Source organism: Poecile atricapillus, chromosome 13 (genome assembly GCF_030490865.1).
Source record: "Poecile atricapillus isolate bPoeAtr1 chromosome 13, bPoeAtr1.hap1, whole genome shotgun sequence".
NCBI classification, from domain to species: domain Eukaryota; kingdom Metazoa; phylum Chordata; class Aves; order Passeriformes; family Paridae; genus Poecile; species Poecile atricapillus.
Window position 1 is genome coordinate 2293449 of NC_081261.1, and position 20804 is coordinate 2314252.

Genomic DNA, 20804 nt, shown 5'->3' on the forward strand with positions numbered 1-20804 from the left:
AAAGCCCCCAGATGTTTATAAAACTCTGATGGGCAGCTCAGTGCAGATGTTGTTTGCCACAGGGGACCAGGCCTGACCCTCCAGCTGACAGGAGCTTTGCAGATGCTGTGGTGGGGCAGCAGGATGATCCTCCCCAGTGTCCTCAAGCCACCACCTCCTGTCACTCCAACCCACTGACCACAGCTGCTTCCAGTCCAAGCCCTGCTGTCCAGCAGGAGCAGCAGGCAGGAAGGAGTTTGGATTCAATGGGATTTTGGGAAGGAATTGTTCCCTGGGAGGGTGGGCAGGCCCTGGCACAGGGTGCCCAGAGAAGCTGTGGCTGCTCTTGGATCTCTGGAAGTGCCCAAGACCAGGTTGGACAGGGCTTGGAGTAACCCTGGGCTAGTGGAAGGTGTCTCTGCCCATTGCAGGGGTGGAATTAAATTATCTTTGAGGTCCCTTCCAACCCAAACCATTCCATGCACTCTGCACACATGGAAGGAGGAACACACGGGTCAGTGGGAAGATGACCCACAGGGACATCACAGCCGGGTTTTGTGCACCCACAGGGCTCCTGCTGGAGGCTGGACCTGCCCTGGGAGCCCTGCACGGGCTCAGGCATCCATGGAGCAGCTCCATGGGATCTCCCAGTGCCAAACACCCTCCCAGCTCAACAGCAGGGACCAGGCCAAGGAAACACAGAGTGTATTTACTGCTCCTAGGAAATGCTTTCATCTCCCCCCCCCTCCTCCTCCATGTTCAATTCAAGAGAGCAGCAGTGAGCTCCGAAACGCTCTCTCAACCATGGGAAGTGAACACACTGCTAGCTTGGACAGATCATTATCCCTTCATGCACGGGGCTGAGGAAGGGGGTGGCACTCTATAATGACGCTAATTAAGTCCTTAAGTGTCTTGGTAAAAAGCAGGTAAGGCTTCAGCAGAAGGCAGAATATTCCATTAGGGCAGGCTTCACCGTAGACACAATGCTGCATAATGGGATCCTGTAATTATGCCTGCACTGCAGAGACTTTTAAAAAAAGGAACCCTGTTTTACATTCTCAAATGCAAACAGCATGAAATGATGTTGCTTAGAAACCTTTACACTCCTACAGTGTGTGCAAAAAAGTTATTCCAGACATCTGTATTTAAAATAAAATTTAAAAACAATCCTACCGCACACACTCACATGGATCTTGGCTTCACGGTGAGTGATGAAGCCTATGAAATGTCAGAGGAAATTTAAATTAAAGAAAAAAACCTGACACATGCATTTGAAAAACTTGAGCAGCTTGTTAAGTCATTTCAGGTTATGTCTGGTACTGTTCCAGCTCACCCCTTCACACAGAGCTGCATCTCCCTGCATTGATGGTGCCATTTGTACCAATCCAGCCTGAGAGGCTCATCATTATTTCCCGAGTCATGCTGACCTCAAATACCTGGAAAACATTTTCTTTTCCAGAGAAGCTGCCCCCGGTTTCACTCCAGAGCAGGCACAAACAGAGCAGAGCACTGTCCAGGTGCTGGAGCCACAGGAAAACCCCTTCAGCACAGAAATTGTGACCATTTCATGGATAAGTCACAGGCAGGGCACAAAACCCAAAGCCCCACTGCTGCTGGCTGCTTCTCCAGGGCTCAGCCCAGGCTGAGAAGGGTGGAGGGACACCAAAATTTCCTACACCCAAGGTGCCACAGTCAGATCTGCAGCAGCCCATAAATAGCATTTTGCCAAGGATCATCCTGATCCTTCCTCCCGTAACCCAGCAGGTTCCACTTCCAGAGAGCTGGCAGGGCCCAGCAGGGAAAGCTCTGCCTCAATCCCAGCAGGCAGGAGGGGATGGGGATCTGCCACCCAGCAAAGCAGGAGGGATCACCAGCTCTGCTCCGTGAAGCCAAACCCCCCAGCACTGCCTCCCACCCACCCCTGGCTCTCCCCACCCTCTCCTCCTCCTCCTCCTCCTCTCTGAAAAGGTCACCCCTGTGTGCCTGGCAACGGGGAGCAGCAGGCAGGGCTGAGGGATGTGTCACAGCTGCCACCACAAAGGCCAGCGCCAGGGATGTGACAGACCTGACACAGAGCCACGTGTCCCAGCCAGGCACGGAGCTGGTGCCCTCTCCCCCATCCCAAACAGATCTGCAGACATCCTTTTGTCACTCCCTGCTGCCAGAGGGGCACAGACACAGGGATGGAGCCTGTGTGCCCTCATCAGCAGAGAAAGGTGGATATCCCGAGCAAAAGTGGAAATTCCTACTGGGAAAGTCTTTGCTGATGGGAGATGGGAACCAGCAGCTGTGCAGTGACCAGACTCGAGATTGTCTGAACCGTGCCAGGAGCTGGAGCTGGGCCAGGGGAGCTTTGGGTTGGATTTTGGGAAAGGTTCTTCCCCCAGAGGGTGCTGGCACTGCCCAGGCTCCCCAGGGAATGGTCCCAGCCCCGAGGCTGCCAGAGCTCCAGGAGAGCTTGGACAGTGCTCCAGGGATGCCCAGACTGGGATTGTTGGGGGTCTGGACAGGGCCAGGAGCTGGATCCTTGTGGGTCCCTTCCAACTCAGAAGATTCTATAATTCTATGAGCTCTACATGAGGCAACCTTTTTCAGCCCTGCTGGTACCTGCTCTCTGAGGCCTTTTCCAAGATTCCCTCAGTCCTCAGGACTACAGTGGCCAGAACACATTTGTCTTAAAATCACCCTTCAGAAATGCCACTTTTCCCTCTGTCCACCACAAGAAACCTCCTCACAAGAGCAGATTAACTGTTATGACATTTTAAATGGCAGAGGAAGCACTTCCTCTGCACACAAATTTCTGCTGGCACCTGGAGAGGTCCATAGGCAGCATCACTGGGAATTCCAGCTCCCACACTTGGCTCCTGCAGGTGTTCCAGCTCCTGCCAGGGAGCTCTAACTGGTGGTGCAGGTATCTACAAGCTGCTTCACCCACAGATGCTGAGGATCCAAAGCCGGAGCCTCGCTCTCCAAATTCCTTTGCACTGCTCTGGGGCAGGAAATGCTGCTCACACCTGGATGCAACAGCTCCAGTTGAGCACTAAGACGCTTTAAATCCTTCTAGTAAAATAGGCATGAAAAGTGTGATCAAATGTGAGAATTTGTACATCATCCAGGAGGCAGATGCTGGCCAGCTTCTGAAGGCAAATTCCACACCTCACCCCGCTCTGGTCTGACTGGAGCCAGCTTCAGGAACACATCCTTCCTGAGGGAATGTACCCTCCTCTGCCAGCTGCTCCCCTCCCACTGGGGCAGGACACAACATTTTTCTTCTGTCTTTGACTGCTGCTAAAAATAATCGATGTGAGCAGCGTGGCTCAGCCCGTCCTCGCCGTCACTGTGGGGTGAAGTCTGGATGAGATGGATGAGATGGAATGCAATTCCATGGGCAGGGTGCTGCTGCTCTCCCAGACAGTGTGTGTGTGATGTGTGGGAGCACAGGCAGGGGCTGTGCTGCCCCTCAGAGACACGCTGTGCTAAAGGAGCAGGACAGTGCACACCGAGAGAACTGATGGAGCCTCCAATGAGTGGGAGGGAACAGGCTCAGGGATGGAAAATGGAGATAAGGAGCTGGGTGTCCCCCTGTGAGAAGCTGGAAATCCTGTGAGCTTTGAAATAATGAGAGAATGTTTGACCCATTATAGCACTGTGACATCAGTCATCTCCATCCTGGTATCTGCAGCCACCTGAAAACTCAGTGTGTGCTCCCCAGACCTTCTGCTCACTATCAAATCCCAGCAGCTACAAAAAAGTTATTTTTCCTAATGGTGAGACCAAACAGTTAAAGGACAAGCCCAAAACCTGAAAGATAACACTGCCAAATAAAACATCCTGGCAACTTCTGCCCATGGCTCCAGAACAAACCTCAGAACAGCAAGGAGGTCCCGTTCCCCTGTGTGCTTCTCATTTGAGGGGCCAGAGCACATCTGATTTCTGATGGATAACTCAGCAAAGTACAGGTTCCATCTGGCTGCCCTCTCCATGGATAATGGATATTTTACAGGAGGGGAACAGCCAAGAGAAATAAAGCAAAAGCCTAAAATTGCTCTTAGAGATGGGAAGTCAGACAAGCAGCACCTGCAGAGCCCACGGGATCTCTTCACCTCCCACCCCAAGAACCCAGGGCTGTAAAACCTTTGAAGCTATTTCTGTTGTGCCTTTAAAAAAGAAAACAATTCTAAAGGCTCAATTCACCACCCACAGCAATGCAGAACATTCCCAGAAAGAGTTAAACACAGGAAACCTGTTGATTAATTTACAGGCAACAAGCTGCACTAATAAAGCCCCAGGGACCTTAATCAAGCTGTTTGCTGGTTGCCAGACCAAGGCAGGAAGATGGGCAGAGCTGTCAGGATGGATTAGCGTTTGCCCACTGGCAACACAGCTCCTGAATGGCAGAAAGAGGGAGAGAAACACACACAGAAAGGTCTTTTCCAGCCTGAACCATTCCATGATTCTCTGGAGGGGAAATGATGTGCCCGGGGTTGGATGGCTCTGGAGCTCCCAGCATACACAGGGGATGGGTTTGTGTCTTGGGTTTTACTCCCATTGTTTGCAATTCCTTCCAAAGAGCCAGGAAGGAGCTGTTTCTTTTTTTTTTTTTTTTATCTTCTTTAAAAAGATCCTGTCCTTTTCCATTCAATTTCCTGGCCCCCTCTTCTTCTCATATTCCAGGAGAGCTGAATGAAATAAAGTTGTTTATAACTGACCCCATTTTGAAGGGTTTGGGTGACACACATTGGGTCAGGACGTTTTGCAAATTCAGCTGAAGCTGAAAAGGGACAATTTCCTTTCATTGTGACAACAAGGCTTTGCCCAGGTACCTTTTTCTCCCTGAACCATTTACAGTTCTGACCATGGGGTTAACGCAGCAGAATCCAAACAAACCCTCTGCCTTCCCATCCTTTAACCAACACCAAGGAACCCAAGTGGAACCAGTGCTGGAATAAGTCAGAATTACAGATCTGAACTCTGATTATCTGCAGGGAAACTTTTTACCCTTTAAGTAACTAAACTTTAGTTAACCTGCCAGTTTTTTTCCTTTTTCTACATGCTGCCAGGAAGCCTCTGCCTTGGGGTTCCAGTTTAACAGGCTGTGTGGCCAAGAGGATGTGGAGAGCTTGTAAAACACCTGACTCCACACAGGAACCAGCAGAAAAGGCCAAAAGATTGATTTTATTTTGCTAAGGCTTAACAGACCAAAACAAAGGAGCAGAGAGTTGCTCAGCTGTGAGTCTTGCTCACATCAGGTATGTTTGAACAAGGCCATTTCCCCCCACCAGCTTTCTGCTGTTCCAGCCAGCAGGAATGAAATATCCCGTGGGAATTCCTGCAGCTGAGTGCTACAGATCCACTCAGCACAGCTCTGATATTTTACACCAGCCAAAGATCACCTTCTCCTGCATTTACAGCTCCCCTGAACATCACAAGGGAGACACAAGCTGGATGTTGACACCTCAAGACTTGCACCCAAGAGGGGATGGAGGGCATGGTGAGCACTGAGAAAATGCAAATGCAGCTGAGGATTAGCAAAAGCAATTATGAAAAACAAGTAGTGGAAATAATGATTCACCAGGAGTTGAATCAGATGTGCAGCCCAGTTCCTGCACTCGGATTTGGTGATGGCAGGGAGGATTCCAGGCCTGCAGAAATCATTTTTAAGCTATTTTAATGCACAGAAGGCCCAATGATAGTTTTGCAACACTACATTTTTGTCTACCCTGCTACCTTTCAGACAGACCTTGGAGAAGGTCTGTGGCATCCTTCTCACTCCACAAACACCCCTTTCCTAACCAAAACTTTGAGTCAAGGAGAAACACTGCAAAACACGGATGCCAGATGGGAAGAGCTGTGTGAAAGTTTGCATCAGGCTGAGTGATACAAATCAAGCACAAATACAGCAGCACACAATATTCCCCAGCAGAGCACTCCAATGTTCTTCAGAGAGCACTGACAGTGTCATGGTATCCCCATGAACAGCTGGGGAACGTGGAGAAACACAAATGCACGACCTTGCTCAAGGTGAAGAGCTCTTCTCCCTGCTCTGAAGAGGACACTGGGTCCTCTCAGCCACTCCCTGCTCTTCCTGGCGAGGGAATGCTCCAGACATCACCCCAAGCACAGCCAAATTCCACAACAGCTCCAGCTGCGGGATTTTCTCTGGGCAGAGACAGCAACACCAGGCCTGGAGAGACCCCAATAACCAGGAACACCCTCTGATGAGGCAATATTTCCTTTGCTCTCACTGGGAACAGATCTGAAGCTGGAAAAAGGCTGGCACAGAACCCTGATGGTGGCTGAGGACCATCAAACCTGGGTTAGTTCTTGTCACACCAAGCAAGCAAAAGGACCTGGCTCCGTTCATGTCAGCTCTCCATCTGCAAAGCTTCAGGTTAAAACATTACAACTACAGAATAAAGTCAAGTGTCAAGTGAGTCACAACCATAAAGATGAAATAAGAAAGCTCAACTCGAGTCCCTCCATCCCACTCCAGGCTCAGCAGCCAAGACTTTCCCCCATCAGCTGCAAACTTCCTGCCTTGCCAGTGAAATCACAAGCAAAAAGCCAATAGAGCTTTTTTTTTTTTATCCCTGCAGTGTTCAAAGCCTGTGCAGCAGTTGGATTCCCACAGGCTGTGATTTCAGCACCCCTCAGACATCCCAAAGCTCTGCCAGGAACCTGTTAACACCACTCTGACACGCAGCACCTGCCTGGGCCAGCCCTGCCAGACCCTTCCCAAGGGCTGGGCATCATTCCTGGTGCTCTGTCCTGAGCTAGGAGAGCTGATGAGGAAGGCTTGGACACAGGGACTCCGATTTTTGAGGTGGGTGAGCTGCCCTGAGGGAGAAACATGGGCCCAAACAACACAGAAGGATTTTCTGTCACAAAGAGGCTGCTGAGGTTACACTGATGAGCAAATGGCACCAAAACTTGGCTCCCTCACCAGCCTCTCTTCCCTTTGACAGAGTTAAGGGTCTAAGCAGGGTCTCAGCCAGCTTCTAATCCATGTTTGCACTCCCCTGGGTGCAAAGCTGCCAGGGAGATCCTCTGGGAAGAAAAGAAAAAACATCCTCCAGGGGATTCATGCAGAACAGGTTCAGTATCAGTCACCAGCACCCAAATCTCCCAGTCCAACCAGTGCAGAGTCCCTGTCACGGCCACACAGGTTCTGGTTGCTGGCAAAAAAAATCCAGCTTTGCCCTTGGGCTGCCCCAGTCCCCTCTTGTGGTCACTTTCTCAGCTTTTCACACTTTCACTGTGTCCCCAGGGCTGTGGGGAAAGGCAGAACCAACCCCACTCCATTTCCATCTCTGCTTAATGGTCCCAAAGGTCCTGGGACAAAACCCCAGGAGAGCTCCTGGAGGAAAAGCCTGGCAAAGCCAAGAGTGACTCAGTGGCAACACCTGGAATGCAATTTCCCAGCAGAAAGGCAGAACACAGGCTGTCCATCATAGGACAGATAAAGATGATTCAGGGAAGGCAAAAATCAGTAGGGAAAGGGATGAATGAAAGTGTTCAGAACTCAGACCACATCAAAAAAGTAAATAGACAAAATACCCGTATTTTTTCCTCACTTACTGTAGCAGAAAAATGGTGTGAAAATAAAGAATATAATCTTCCTGAAGCCACTGGAGCATGACTATAAATTACAGCTGAAAACAAAATCAAACCTGGAAATCACTTGCAGGAGAATTTCAGATGACTCTGTGGGTCACCTCGATCTCCAGCAGTTACAGAAGGGAAAAGAAAGGTGCAGAGAACTAAATTATTTATGTCAGTCAAGCTTATCTGTCAGAGGGATACACCTTTCCTACCACAGCACATTTCTGGGATTAATGATCAGGCACTATCTGGAGCTGGGCAGAAGAAATAAAAATGAAGTGATTTGGTTATTGGGGAAGAAAAAAAAAAAGAGATGTATTACCCAGTTCAGCTAACAAACACTGGAGTTCAGAGGAATATCTCCCTGAACCAGGAAAATGATACTTTATGATAACTAAAAAATTAAGCACTGAAGGATAGCAAGAACAAGAGCTCTGCTGAAAAGTGCATCCAGGAATGACAGCAGTGCCAATTAAGATGCTAATTAAAACCAGAGCACTTTCCCATCTGGGAAAAGCAGAGGGTGGGCTTGGCCTGAACCAGTGTCAGTGGGAAAGGGGCTGGGTGGGTGAAGGAGGTGCCAGAGTGGCAGCAGAGTTTTGTGCCTGGTTTGCTGAGACCCCTCACGAGGCTGCCAAAGAGTCCCGGGAAATGGAAAAGCAGCAAAGGACTCAGGAAGGGAACAGGAGAAATAACCCAGGAGCTTCATCAGGGCAGTTCCCTCACCCCAAAACACCAAATCCCCAGGGACAGCACAGTTTAATCAACCCAGGAAACAGGTTGAGTGAGCAGGGGTTAAAATTCCCTCTTTTGTACAAATTATTCCTGAAGGAAAGCTGAGAGAAGCTCAGAGGAGCAGCTGTGGGTGGTGGTGGCTGCTGCTGACACCTTGGTTCACCCACCAGCATGGGCAGCACCCACACCCTGTGTGAGCCCAAAAATGGGTGAGAGCAAACTGGAAATCAGCTCAGAGATGTGGAATAAGGCTTGGGAGCCATGCAGGGCCTCAAAGTGATGAAAAGAAAGCACTGACCTTAAAAAGGCAGAGCAAGGAGGTGACAGAGCCCCAGGTCTCACTTTCTCCTCTCTGAGAAAGTTACCAAAGTTTTCACTTTAGTAAAAAACTACGTTTAAACTTTACTAAGTTTTTACTAAAAAAAAATGTTGTTGATGGTGTGAAATGAAGGTTTGGAAAGTTAGCATTTGCCAAAGTTTGTGTTGGGTAATCCTAACTCAGAATTCCTGGATGCTCCTCCTCTCCAGGACACAGAGCAGGTGTCTGTAAGGAGTGGGAGAAAAAGCTGCATTTAAGGGCAACCATTGTGTGTTTATCTTTGCAGCCTTCCAGAATGTTTATTTTGGTTTGGGTGTGGACAGACTTGGTGGAGGAAATGATTGTAAAGACACCACATAATTACACAAAAGCACATTGTGTGGCAATAATCCTCCCATGAAATCCATCCCTCGCTGAGCCATCACTGCAGGGCTCCCGCACAAACCTCAAAGGCTCAGCCCCTGAGGGACACCTGGCTTAACACAGGTCCCCTGCAAGCAGCTGAGCCCAGAGAGTGACAGGAAATCCTCAACAGCACCAGCTGTGGTCACATCTCCATCAGGAGGGTGCCTGATGCCATCAGAGCCACCAGCAAGGAGAAGGTGACACCTTCCCTGCCGTGCTCCCAACCCCAAAAGGGCAGGAAAGCCAACAGGGGAGAGCTGTCCTCAGGCACAACAGGGCTGAAGAGGCAGGAGAAGGTGCTGGAATCTGCCCCTGGCCAGCAGCCAGACTGCTCAATTATCCAAATAACGGGATGATCCCGCATTAGAGGAGATGCTGATAACGAGATTTCCATAAGCACTCCCAGGGCACTTTGCTGCTGCCCTTAGGATGCTCTCAAAAGGATTTGAGAGGCAGGGATTCCACCTGGAATTTTTCCCCACAGGCTTCCACCATCCCCTGGAGCATCTGAGACTGCCAAGGTTTGGGTTCCTGGGAAAGGATTCCTGCAGCACCACCAGGGCCTAAGGAAAGCTCCCTCCCAAACCACTTTACTGTGAAAAAGGTGGGTGGGGGAGAAAGCAAAGGGTCATTTTTGGTTTCCACTGGCACCAATTACGCCTCTGGCACGTTTATGGAATTTTTTTATTTTTTTTTTCCATTATCAAGATAGTGAGGTTGGGCTTTTTATTTTTAAATAAACAAAGGCTGTAATGGGCAGTCTGTGCTGGGGCATGTCTGGAGCCTCCAGCTTATCAGAGCCATCACAGGACATGGAATTTTTGTTCATTTTATCTGGGGGAAAAACAAAAAAAAAAAAGAAATCATTGAAGCCCACAGCCCCAAAGGGGTGGAGGGTGGAAGGGAGGTCTCCCTTCTCTCCAGCAGATCCTGGGTTTAGCATGGCAGCTTTGACTGGAGGCCACGAGGGAGCAGACACAGCAATTAGCAACCAAACTGCTGCTGCTGCCACCTCCAGCTCTGCTGGGACTCCAGCACTGGCAAGCAATTAAAAGTTCACATCAAAGCCATCTCCAGAGGCACATTTATAGTCCTGAGAATGGCCCCTGCCCAAAGATGAAGCCCAGGGTCAGATTTCAGTCCCTACCTCATGCTCTGAAGTCCTTGGCTGGTTTCATGGCCAGCCTGAGGCTCCCTGGAGCCAAGCCCTGGTCAGATCTGGTGGCACCCAGGGACAAAAGTGGCTCAGGGTCCCCCCATGGAGCAGGCAGGGATGCACTGGCAGAGAAGGGCACCCCAGGCTGTGTCTGCTTTGCCTCTCCCAGCCTCACTCCCCCATTTACACATTACCAGGGGAGCAAAGGTACTTGACAGCTGCAAAAAAGCAGATAATTCTGCCTGCCATGCCTGTGTTTATGCAAAAGCCGCTGCTTTATGAGGAACAGCTTAGTCAAAGCACACAAAGAAACACCCTGCAATATTTTTTGGAGAGGGTTGGTTTTTGTTGGTTGTTTGGTTTCTTTTTTATTGCTTCGAGAAGCAAAAGGTTAGCTACAGAAATAGAGAGAACAAAGCAGCTTAACAAACAACTGCTTCTTGTTTTTCTTATTCTGCACAGCCTCTCCCAAACCCTGCTCAGCCCCAGCTCCACACACCCAGTGCAGACCCAGCAAGGAGCACCCAGAGCCTCCAAAAACATTCAAGGGAAGGGGCAAAGCCTCCCTGGGGACTTGTCACAGCCAGGGCAGCTCGGTTTGGGTTTGTTTCTCCACATCAGCACGAGGGGGATGAGAGAAGTGGGAGATCCTCCCTCCAGCCCCAGCTGTTTCTCCAGACACCAAAAAACTTCAGCAGCCACGTGGCACCAGTGCTGCTCTGATCCTGCCACAGGTTTGATGCAGGGTATCAAGAAAACCTGGATTTAGCATCCCCTGCTATCAGCAGGAGCCCTGGAGCATCCTAAAATCAGCCTGGAATGCTCTGGCCATAGCAGAGATCCAGCTCAGCCCCCAGATGTGACAATCCAGGCCATTCCCAAGGGACAGGGACCAGGCAGCTCCCCTGGTCACCTCCCACAGCAGGAAATGCTGGGGTTATTGTTGCCCTGTGGCATTTAACAGGGTTTGTCTCAGCCCCATTAACCTTCAGCAAATTAAAGATATAAATCACAAATTAGTAGCAGGCTCTGAGTAACCTGTTTTACCAGTTTCCAACTCTGTCCCCAAAACAAACCACATTATAAGAGAGAACAGAACTGTCCCTGCAGCATCCCACCACCTTTAGCTGCTGTCTGCAAGAGGACAGGAGAGGAAAAGGAGGAGAAGGCTCCACATCTCCCAAAATTCAAGGAGTTTTTCCTGGCCAAATGAAGGGAATGGCTTCACACTGGCTGGAACCACATCCCTTGGGAATGGCTGGGCTCCAGAGCCATCCCTGGATGCAGCTGAGGCTGGGAGGGCTGTGTTCCTTCAGAGGGTTTGCAGGTTGATGGTTTGGATTTATTGGCACGGGAGTGCCCCACGCAGGAGAAGAGATGCACACACATTTCTGGGAGTTGTGTTCTCCCACTCCCAGGGCTCGAGCGAAAAACAAAACAGGTTTGACAGAGAACAAATTAATTCAGCATGAAGGAGCTCTGAAAAAAAGAAAAAATTATCTTTGACACACGAAAAACAGATAAATCCTCACAGACGATTACTTTAACAAGGCCAAAAATCCATCACAACGCTGCAGAAAGGAGGCACAGAAAAAGGCTTTCAGATGGATGTGATGTTTTTATACCCACAGGCACAGTTCAGAGATGACAGCAGGGATTTTAGCCAGGACTCCTGAACTGCCTCAAGATTTGGGGGATTGCTGCAACCAGAGGAGAAACCCCCCACCCACAGCAGGTGAGCTCCAGGTAAGCTGTGTCACCTCAGGCCTCAGTTTCCCCTTCACACACCAAGACAGTGGGGCAGCCCCAGAGCTGGGGGCTCTCCCAAGCCCTTGTGCTGTTATCCAGTGTGATATTTGTGTTGTGCCCTGAAAGCTGGCACAGTGATCAGGGTGTTGTGGACACCGTTCCCATCCCCAGCTTTCCTGAGCCCAGTGCTGGGAGCACAGCCCGAGGCCCTACAGACCCCAATAACTCCCCAACCCTCCCTTGTCATGCTCTGCCTTCTTGGCTTTGCTGGCCTAAGATTTCATCCTTGAGGAGCACATCAGAGCTACTTTTCAAAGCATTGAGATTGTCTTGAAACTTCTTAAATACACACACACACTTCAGCCTTTGGAAAGTGCACAAGTCCCTCCAAAAAAAGAGAGACAACAAAAAACTCATCTGCCCCATCTCCTCAGTAAACCTCTACTGGTTTTTCTTTATATGGGCTCCTTTAGGATCCCAAAATCCTGCTCAGTTTTCAGGCTGCAGCAGAGCCTCCCCAGCTTGTGCAGCTCCAGAATGCAGACAGGTTCCCCATCTCCCACCAGTGCAGCACAGCCCTGCTGGATGTCACCTCCAGCACATCTCTCTGTGCTCTCCTTTCCTCCTGGGCCATTTCCAGCCTCCCTCCCGTGCCCTGGCCTCCCAACCAACCTGCAGCAAGCAGTTCCCTTCAGTTCAGTGGGTGTTTTTATTGTGTTCCTCCCCTTGCCAGAACAAACACGTCCCAGGTTAGCATCCTCTGAGGGTTTTGGAGCTGCTTTCGAGCTGGGGCACACTTTGTGACACCTCACATTTACATTTATGGCTCTCCAAACCTTTCACACAGATACTCCTGGCCTCCTTATCCATCCAAGGACACTGAAGGGTAAAAGATGCAAGATTGAAGCAGCAAGACAGAGCAGAGCCACGAAGGGAAGATAATGCCTCAATTTCAGAGCAAAAAGAGCAGCCAGGCATGGGCCAGACTGGTTATTCTGCTCTATAACTGCATCCACTGCCTGTTTATGACACCCCTCATTGCTTTACAGAAATCCAAATTAACCTGCTGAGCCCAGAGCCAGGCGTGCCCCACGGCTGACCTTTGTGTGTGTTCCAAATTGGAGTGCACATTGTATTTCCCCAGCCTCTCATCCGTGTTTTGCACAGACACAATGACACAAAAGAGGCAGAGCCCGCCAGCCAAGCCCTGCAAAGAAGGTGGCTTTAAATAGCCCCTTTGTCTTGTTTTTCCTTGCTGAAATATTGCACATTATTTACAACCGAGTTTTAGTTTTATCAGGGACCCAGAAATAGAGACAATGGAGGGCTGGGTGAGTTTTTGGATCATTTTAAGGCCTGAAGTTTCTCATTTCTTTCTACCCTCGCCCTCCACTGCAGGATTTGTAGCTGTAGCCCAGGAACCTTTCCCTGAAGGGTTCTCAGACCCACAAGAGTGATCCCAGCCAGGAGGGCAAGAGGTGCCCTGAGAAGATGGGATGTGTGGGAGAAACCTCACCTCTGCAAACTGAGGGCAGAATTCTAAAAGCAAATCTTCTGTCCTCGATGGGGAAAAAGTCAGCAACTTCAGCAGACTCCGGGCTGGTACCCAGACGAGGTCAGAAATTAAAAGGTGTCTTGACACTAAATTAATGGGCAAACTGTCAAGAGAGCAACAGGAGTTATAAACATTTATGTTCCAGTTCAAGGCAGGAGCAGGCACTTAGAACTGCGTGGTTTGAGTGCCAAACATGAAAACTGGAGTCCTTTCTGCTCAGGGCATATGGATGCTCCTTTTTAGGTGTGTGCAGCAGCCTCAGGGATGATAAAATGCTTGGCCCTAGTGAAGAGCCCCAAAAAAGGGTGTCAGGGGTGACCTAATGGGAACATTAGACATTCCCAGCTCTCCTCAGGGCTGTGATCACTGTGAATCCCCCTCCTCAGCACAGCCCCCTGCCCTGGGAGGTTTGTATCAGAGTGAACACTTTGTGTTTGTCCCAAAGCAATGCAAAGGTGCCTCCAGCAAACCAAAATTCACCCACATCTGCCAAAAAAAACCATCACCACCAAGCATCAGCTTTTCCTGAGCAACAGGATGAGCTTTAAGGTCCCTTCCAACCCAAAACCATTCTGGGATTCCACCAGAGGAGGCTGCAGGGAATCCCCCACAGCCAAACCTCTGGGATGATTTCACCCCATGCATTGGGAAAGGAACACAGCCCTCACTCTCTGAGCACCTTCATGATAAATCCACATAAATACTGTCACTAAAAACCCAGCTGGGACCACCTGGATCCCCAGGTGAGCCAAGCTTGGCTCAGCCCCCAGCGCTCTGGGGAGCAGAACTGCAGCAGCCATTTGTTAATGAGAGAACAAACTCTGAGGTGTGAGACCCAAAATGTCCCTGAGCAAACCGGGAGGGGAACGTGCTGCTTTCCCCACAGCTGCCCCTGTGTGTGCAGATGAACTGTGGGGGTGAATCCATGCGGGAAATTCACTGTGCTATGGAATATTCTGAGTACAGTGGCTCAGGGTAAGGGGCACAGCAGCGAAGACAAAACACGAGTTGAGAATTTCCCAGCTGCAGGAATCACGATCCCAACCAAAGCTGACACTTGAATGTGTCCCATGGCTGAGCTCGGGGCTGGGCTCGGGGCTGGGCTCAGCTGAGCCGGGCTCAGCGCTGGATCCATGGGAATCCTTTCCTGAGGCTCTGGCGCCATCTAAGCCCAGATTTGGAATCCTTCATCCTTCCCCTGCCGTTCAGAGCGGAGGGAAAACAAAACAGTGCGAACACAAACTCCTCTTGCTTCTCCAGCACAGGGTCTGTCGGAAAACTTCCTACAGAAGGAGAAATCTGGGAGCAAAGAGCCAGGAAAAGCCCAGGAATGACACTGGGGGAGAAACCCAAGCCCTGAGGAAGGTGAGATGCACCAAGGAGTGACCCAGCACAGCTGTCCGTGTGCTCTGTGCTGTCCTGAACACTCCCAGCACTGCAATTCTTACACTCCCAGACCATCAGCAGAGTTCAGTCAGGGAATGATTGTCTAATACAGCCATAAGTCCACCTGCATTATGCAAAGAAACCTTTCAGCGACTTTTGACCTTGTTGAACTGCACAAGGTGCAAATAATGCAGAGTTTCTCCCCCACTGAGAGAGTTCCTGATTGTCCAGGAGTGAGAAGTCACCCTCAGCTGTGTCCCTGGCCGAGCTTTGCTCTCCTGGGACCAGCTGCTGCACGGTTATTTGCTTTTCTTTTGATCCCTTAAACAACCAACTTCACAGTGTCCTTTTCCTGGCATTTATTCAGCCTTTTTTATTATTATTTTTTCACGGTGAGTTCCAGAGTAGCAGGGCTGACTTTTAATCCTGGGCTGCCCTCCAGTGCCAGTGTCCACCCTGGAGCCCTCTGCCCCCCGAGCCAGGGCACATGGGGACCTGCAAGCTCATTAAAATAGACATAAACATCAATATTCCTAAATTAAGAACCCTCGAGCCTCAGTGACAACTCCAGCTTTAAGGATTTACTGATTTTACAATCCCACATTCCTGCTTTCCACCCAAACACTGATAATTTTTTTTTTTTTTTTTTTAGCCCTTGACAGTTAATTCCATCTCGGTTCAAGTTCTCCTGTCCAATATTAGAAATGTCATCAAATGCATTTATTTACCTTCACTGTTAAGCAAACGGGAGCAGCAGCAGCTGTTGACACAATGTATTATTGAGGTCTGACTTACCTACCAGTTCATTAACTTCCAAAATGTTATCTCCAACTCTGCTTTGCAGAACTGGCTTTATAATCCAAGACTGGATGTTTGGATTTCAAAACAAAAACCAACACCAGGGACCAGAGTTATTCATCAGTTAGAAATAATCTTGCATTACCTAGCAAACACGTAAATCTGATGGGGGCTGACCACCCTGAAACCAAACCCAGCAGAAGCAGCTCCTGGGAAAGAGAAATACAAGAAATGAGAGAATAACCCACTACAGCAGGGTTTAAAAAGCACCCAAAGCACTCATTTGTTAGGAAGAGCCAGCTCTGAACCCCCTGGGGGTTTAGTAAAACCCCACAGCACAGCAGAGACCCTTCCTTGAGGTACCCACAGCCCTGAGCCCAGGGGTGCTCCACACACCTGAGAGCAGCAGCCAGTACAAAACAGGGATCAGGAGTTGTTTGGTTTGGTCCCTTCTTTTGGTTTTGGGTTTTTTTCTGTCTTTTTTCTTCCCAGTTGCTGTGGAGTATTTGCTGCAGGTGCAGACACCCCAGTCTCACTTTGCACTGACCCACATTCCTTTTTCTCCTGCTGTAGCATCACTGCCCTGCTCTGGATTTCTGCCAGTGAATTCACCACTCAGGGCACTGCAACCTCCTGCTCCAAAGGTTCCTGGCACAGCTCCAGAGGGACTTTTCCCTCCCCTCCACAGCACACACACCTGTAGGGAGGCTCAGGCAGGAGCATCCAGCAGTGCAGCTTCACCCCTCTGCACATCACACTGCTGAACTCACACGCCAGGTAAATGACAACACCAGCAAAACATATTTTTGAGGAAAACAAAGCTAAGGACTTGGTGAGACAAGTCATTAAATCACGCTGTAAATGCCTAAAAAAAATTGATCACATTTCTGACGTTAAGAGCCGGGTGGGAAGAATGACAACGCTTTCTTGAAAACTGAAACTGCAGCAGGTCACTCGCATCAAATAAAAAAAAAACAAAACAAACAACCCATCCTTCTGCAGTTTTTACAAACCCCAAAGGCCCCAGGCCAAGGAGAGGTTAACAAGAAACAAGTTAAGGCTTGCAGAACCTCAGTGCTCTACAGGAACAGCAGTAACCACGGCGCTGCTTCGCGTTATCCCGCACGTTACTCAATGCTTTTCTTATTCCCACCCAGGATTATTTGTATTCCAGAGCGCTGGCATCTTGTGCCGGTTGGCTGAGCTCAGTTATCAGCTCCCTTCAAATCCAGCCAACCAGGCTGGCGGCTGTTGGACTTCTTGGACACGAAAAAAAAAAAAAAAAACAGGCATAAAAGGCAACAAGAACCTGACACCCGGCGGCTCGGCCAGCGCCAAGGCGTTCGCTTTCCCAGATCTGTTCTCCCGGCCCTGGAGCTGGGATTGGCAGGCGATTTTGGAGCGCAGGACTTTGAATTCCGGCGGGTGGATTTGGCAGGGCTGCTGCGCGGGCAGCAGCTGCGAGGGATGAAAGTACATTCACGGCCTCAGCTCTGCTTTGGCAGGGGGAGAAAAAGCCCCCGAACCCTCTCGGGGGTACCTGGGGCGGTCCCAGCACAGGTGAGCAGAGCAGGACCTGCGGTACCTGCGCTGAGCGCTGACATGTCACCTGGTGCCACCTGCCACCTCCCTCCGGAGCGGGTGTGAACAGAACCCACCCGGGTTTTGTTGAGCCCCGGGTTGAGCGTGTCCCGTCCCGAAGGGGAGCGGGACCCACCGAACCCACGGGACCCACCGAACCCACGGGACCCACCGAACCCACCGGGCCGCACTCACCGGGGGCGGCGGCGCCGCGCGGGACGGACTCGGCGTTGCCCATGGGCGGACGGAGCGGGGCCGGGCGGCTCGGGAAGGCTCGGGAAGGCTCCGGAAGGCTCCGGGAGGCTCGGGAAGGCTCCGGGGGGCTCGGGAAGGCTCGGTGCGGCTCTCAGGACAGCCGGGCAGCTCGGCGCTCTCGCCGCGATTCGAAGCTGCCGCCCAGCCCCGCCCCGAGCCCGCAGCTCCAACCGCGGCCGCGGGCGGGACACGGGCGGAGCGCACCGGCACCGCAGCTCATAGGCTCGGAACGGCCCGGCTCCGGCCCAACACAGCCCTGCACGGCTCCCTGGGCTCGGCTGGGCTCGGAGATGCCCATCCCGTTGTCATCCGGCCATCCCCAGTGTTCCCGTCCCTGCGCTCATCCTGTGCCCGCACAGGGAACGCTGGATTAACCCAGGGCTCGCTCCACGCTCCCTGACAAGGCAGAATTGTTTCCTTTCCGAAAACGCAGCCCCGCAGACCCCTTGGTGTCACCTGTCCTAGGAAAGGTCAGGAGTCAATGCCACAGAATGGGATGAGGATTTCTTCCCAATCCCGAGCAGCGTGTGGTCCTCTCATGCCACAGAGCAGGGAGATTTCCAGCTGGGATGAGTCCTGCTGCCTTCTGTTCCCCATTATCTCATTTACTCTTCTATTTGGCATGGGACTGATGTGGACTTTGAAGGAAGTAAAAGAGCAAATTAGAAGGTTTGAAATTCCAAAGTGTTTCTACTGTCGCAGCAGCCCAGCCACGCCTGGGAATAACAGAAAGAAGGAAAATGACAGTGGGGAGACCACCATTTGTCCCCGTGCCGGTTTCCTCCTCCACAGCTGCATCCAGAACATCATTACTGGGTGCCAGCAGCTTTGAGCTGCTGAAATAGAGATGAAAACACATCCTGCCCTGAAAACCATGGACAAAATAACGGGAACATGATGTGCAGACGAGCGTGCTCCTGCTCAGAGCCTGGGAAAGGGCTGAGTCCAGCAGAAAAAGGAGCCACGATGCTTTTGCAGGAGCACTGCTGCCTTCCCAGTGCCCACACCACACAGCAGGGAATGGGCTGGGGATGTCCCGCTCGAGTGCGGGCAGGGGGTGACAGTGACATGTGGACACTCCTCACCAGCTGCTAATGCACTTCTTATCTCCTCCCTCAGGTGCGAGCTCTGTGACAAGCCTTGAGCGACCTTCAGAGCCGCCTCCTGAGCTGACTGTGCTGTCCTCACACATGGCCATGTATTGTCCCTCATGGCCAGGTTTGGGGGCGTTAGTGTGGATTGGGTTTGTGATAATAACCCTGAAACAAAATCCCAGTCCAGCACAGCCTGGAGGAAACAGAATTCATACCTCAGCAGGGGCACTGATCTCTGTGAGCACCAACAGGACCAGGGAAGGGCTGGAGCTGGGCCAGGGGAGGTTTGGGTTGGATTTTGGGAAAGGTTCTTCCCCCAGAGGGTGCTGGCACTGCCCAGGCTCCCCAGGGAATGGTCCCGGCCCCGAGGCTGCCAGAGCTCCAGGAGAGCTTGGACAGCACTCCAGGGATGGAGCTGGGATTGTTTGGGGTCTGTGCAGGGCCAGGAGCTGCCCTGGATGATCCTGTGGGAGCTCAGGGTATTCTGTGATTCTGTGGATAATAACAGCAGCACAAGGCAGAAGTGCTGAGTGTTCCCAGTGGATCCTGAGCAGGTTGGGACTGGTGGCAGACAGGAGCTGCAGCCAGTGCTGTAAGAAGTCAGAGAAATCAGTGCCTTTCTCAAAGGGAAAGGGAGGAGGCATCTCTCTCTGGTCGTTCCCAGAAAACACTCAGACACACTCACATTCCTGAGGAGGGCGAGTAGCACTCAGAGCAGCTTTCCCAGCCCTCTCATAACAGGGAAATTGCTTCTACCTGAGCAGGTGCAGTGGGAACCGGAGTGCAGGGGCAGCACGTGCAGAGCTGCTGCTGCCAGGGCAGGAACCCCTGGGGCAGGAGCTGCACAAACCCTGTACAAACCCTGTTCAAACCCTGTACAAACCTTGTACAAACCCTGCACAAACCTTGCATAAACCCTGTATAAACCCTGCTGTAAAAATCCTGTACAAACCCTGCTGTAAAAATCCTGCTGTACAAACTCTGCACAAACCCTGCAGCACAAAACCTGTACAAGCACTCTACAAACCCTGTTCAAACTCTGCACAAACCCTGCAGCACAAACCCTGCACAAATCCTGCACAAACCCTGCACAAACCTTGTACAAACCCTATTCAAACTCTGCACAAACCCTGCTGTACAAACCCCACTGTACAAACCCTGTTCAAACCCTGCAGCACAAACCCTGCTGTACAAACCCTGCACAAACCCTGCTCTACAAACCCTGTTCAAACCCTGCAGCACAAACCCTGCTGTACAAACCCTGCACAAACCCTGCACAAACCTTGTACAAACCCTGTTCAAACTCTGCACAAACCTTGCTGTACAAATCCTGTACAACCCCTGCACAAACCCTGCACAAACCCTGCTGTACAAACCCCACTGTACAAACCCTGTTCAAACCCTGCTGCACAAACCCTGCTGTACAAACCCTGCCCTTTTTCTGCAGCTGTGCCACAATCACGACCCTGCCCCTCCTGGCAAGAACTTCCCAACCGATCAGAGCAGCCTCTTTCTATCTCCATCTTCTCCCACTCACTGCTCCAGCAGCCACCAGGCTGTCCCCAGGAGGAGGAGGAGGAGCCCCAGGAAGGTCACATCATGTCAGCCACAGAGATAAAACCCCAAGAGGGGACCCAGGGGAATTGTGTGGCACCTTCCCATTTAAATCCCACTGAGCCTGGCCCCCCTGGCTCTCAGGAGCACTGCCCCAGCTGCTGGCACAGCACAGAGGTTCACAAGATGATGTTCTGGCAGAGTTTGTCTGTTTTCTTGGGCAGCTATTGGCAAATCCTTTTAATCCCTCCCTGCAGCTTCCCCCCATAAAAGAAGGATAACACCACTCAGGGAGGGTTGGTATTTAAAACTGCCCTGAATTGTTTGACAGTGTCTTGAGCAGGGAAAGGGTTGTCAAGCATTACATCCCCCAAAATAGCCCCTGCATTATCCTGGACTCTTCCTGTGTCAGGGTCATGCTCTGGACAAAAGCCCAATTAGGTTAAATTTTCATAATGTTTTTTCCACAGCTGAAGTATCATAGAGAGCACAGATTTCTCAAGGAGATTTGGATCCAAAATGGATTGAGCCTGACCTGAAGAAAGGCTTTTTTTTTTTTTTTTATTCCAGGCAATCTGGCTGGCAATGACCATAGTAATGATATTTTTAAAATCACAAACATCTGTCTCTGCGGAG

At 50.9% G+C, this 20804-nt stretch overlaps 1 protein-coding gene across 1 annotated transcript in view; it reads right to left on the reverse strand.

The window, feature by feature from the left end:
- The window catches only part of NEURL1B (neuralized E3 ubiquitin protein ligase 1B), a 113769-nt gene extending 96205 nt beyond the window's left edge, over nucleotides 1–17564 (reverse strand). The window contains exon 1 of the mRNA XM_058848459.1: nucleotides 17461–17564. Coding sequence (XP_058704442.1) covers nucleotides 17461–17503 — 43 coding nt within the window. The 5' untranslated portion in view covers nucleotides 17504–17564. The remainder of the gene's footprint in view (nucleotides 1–17460) is intronic.
- Nucleotides 17565–20804: the final 3240 nt, after the last annotated feature.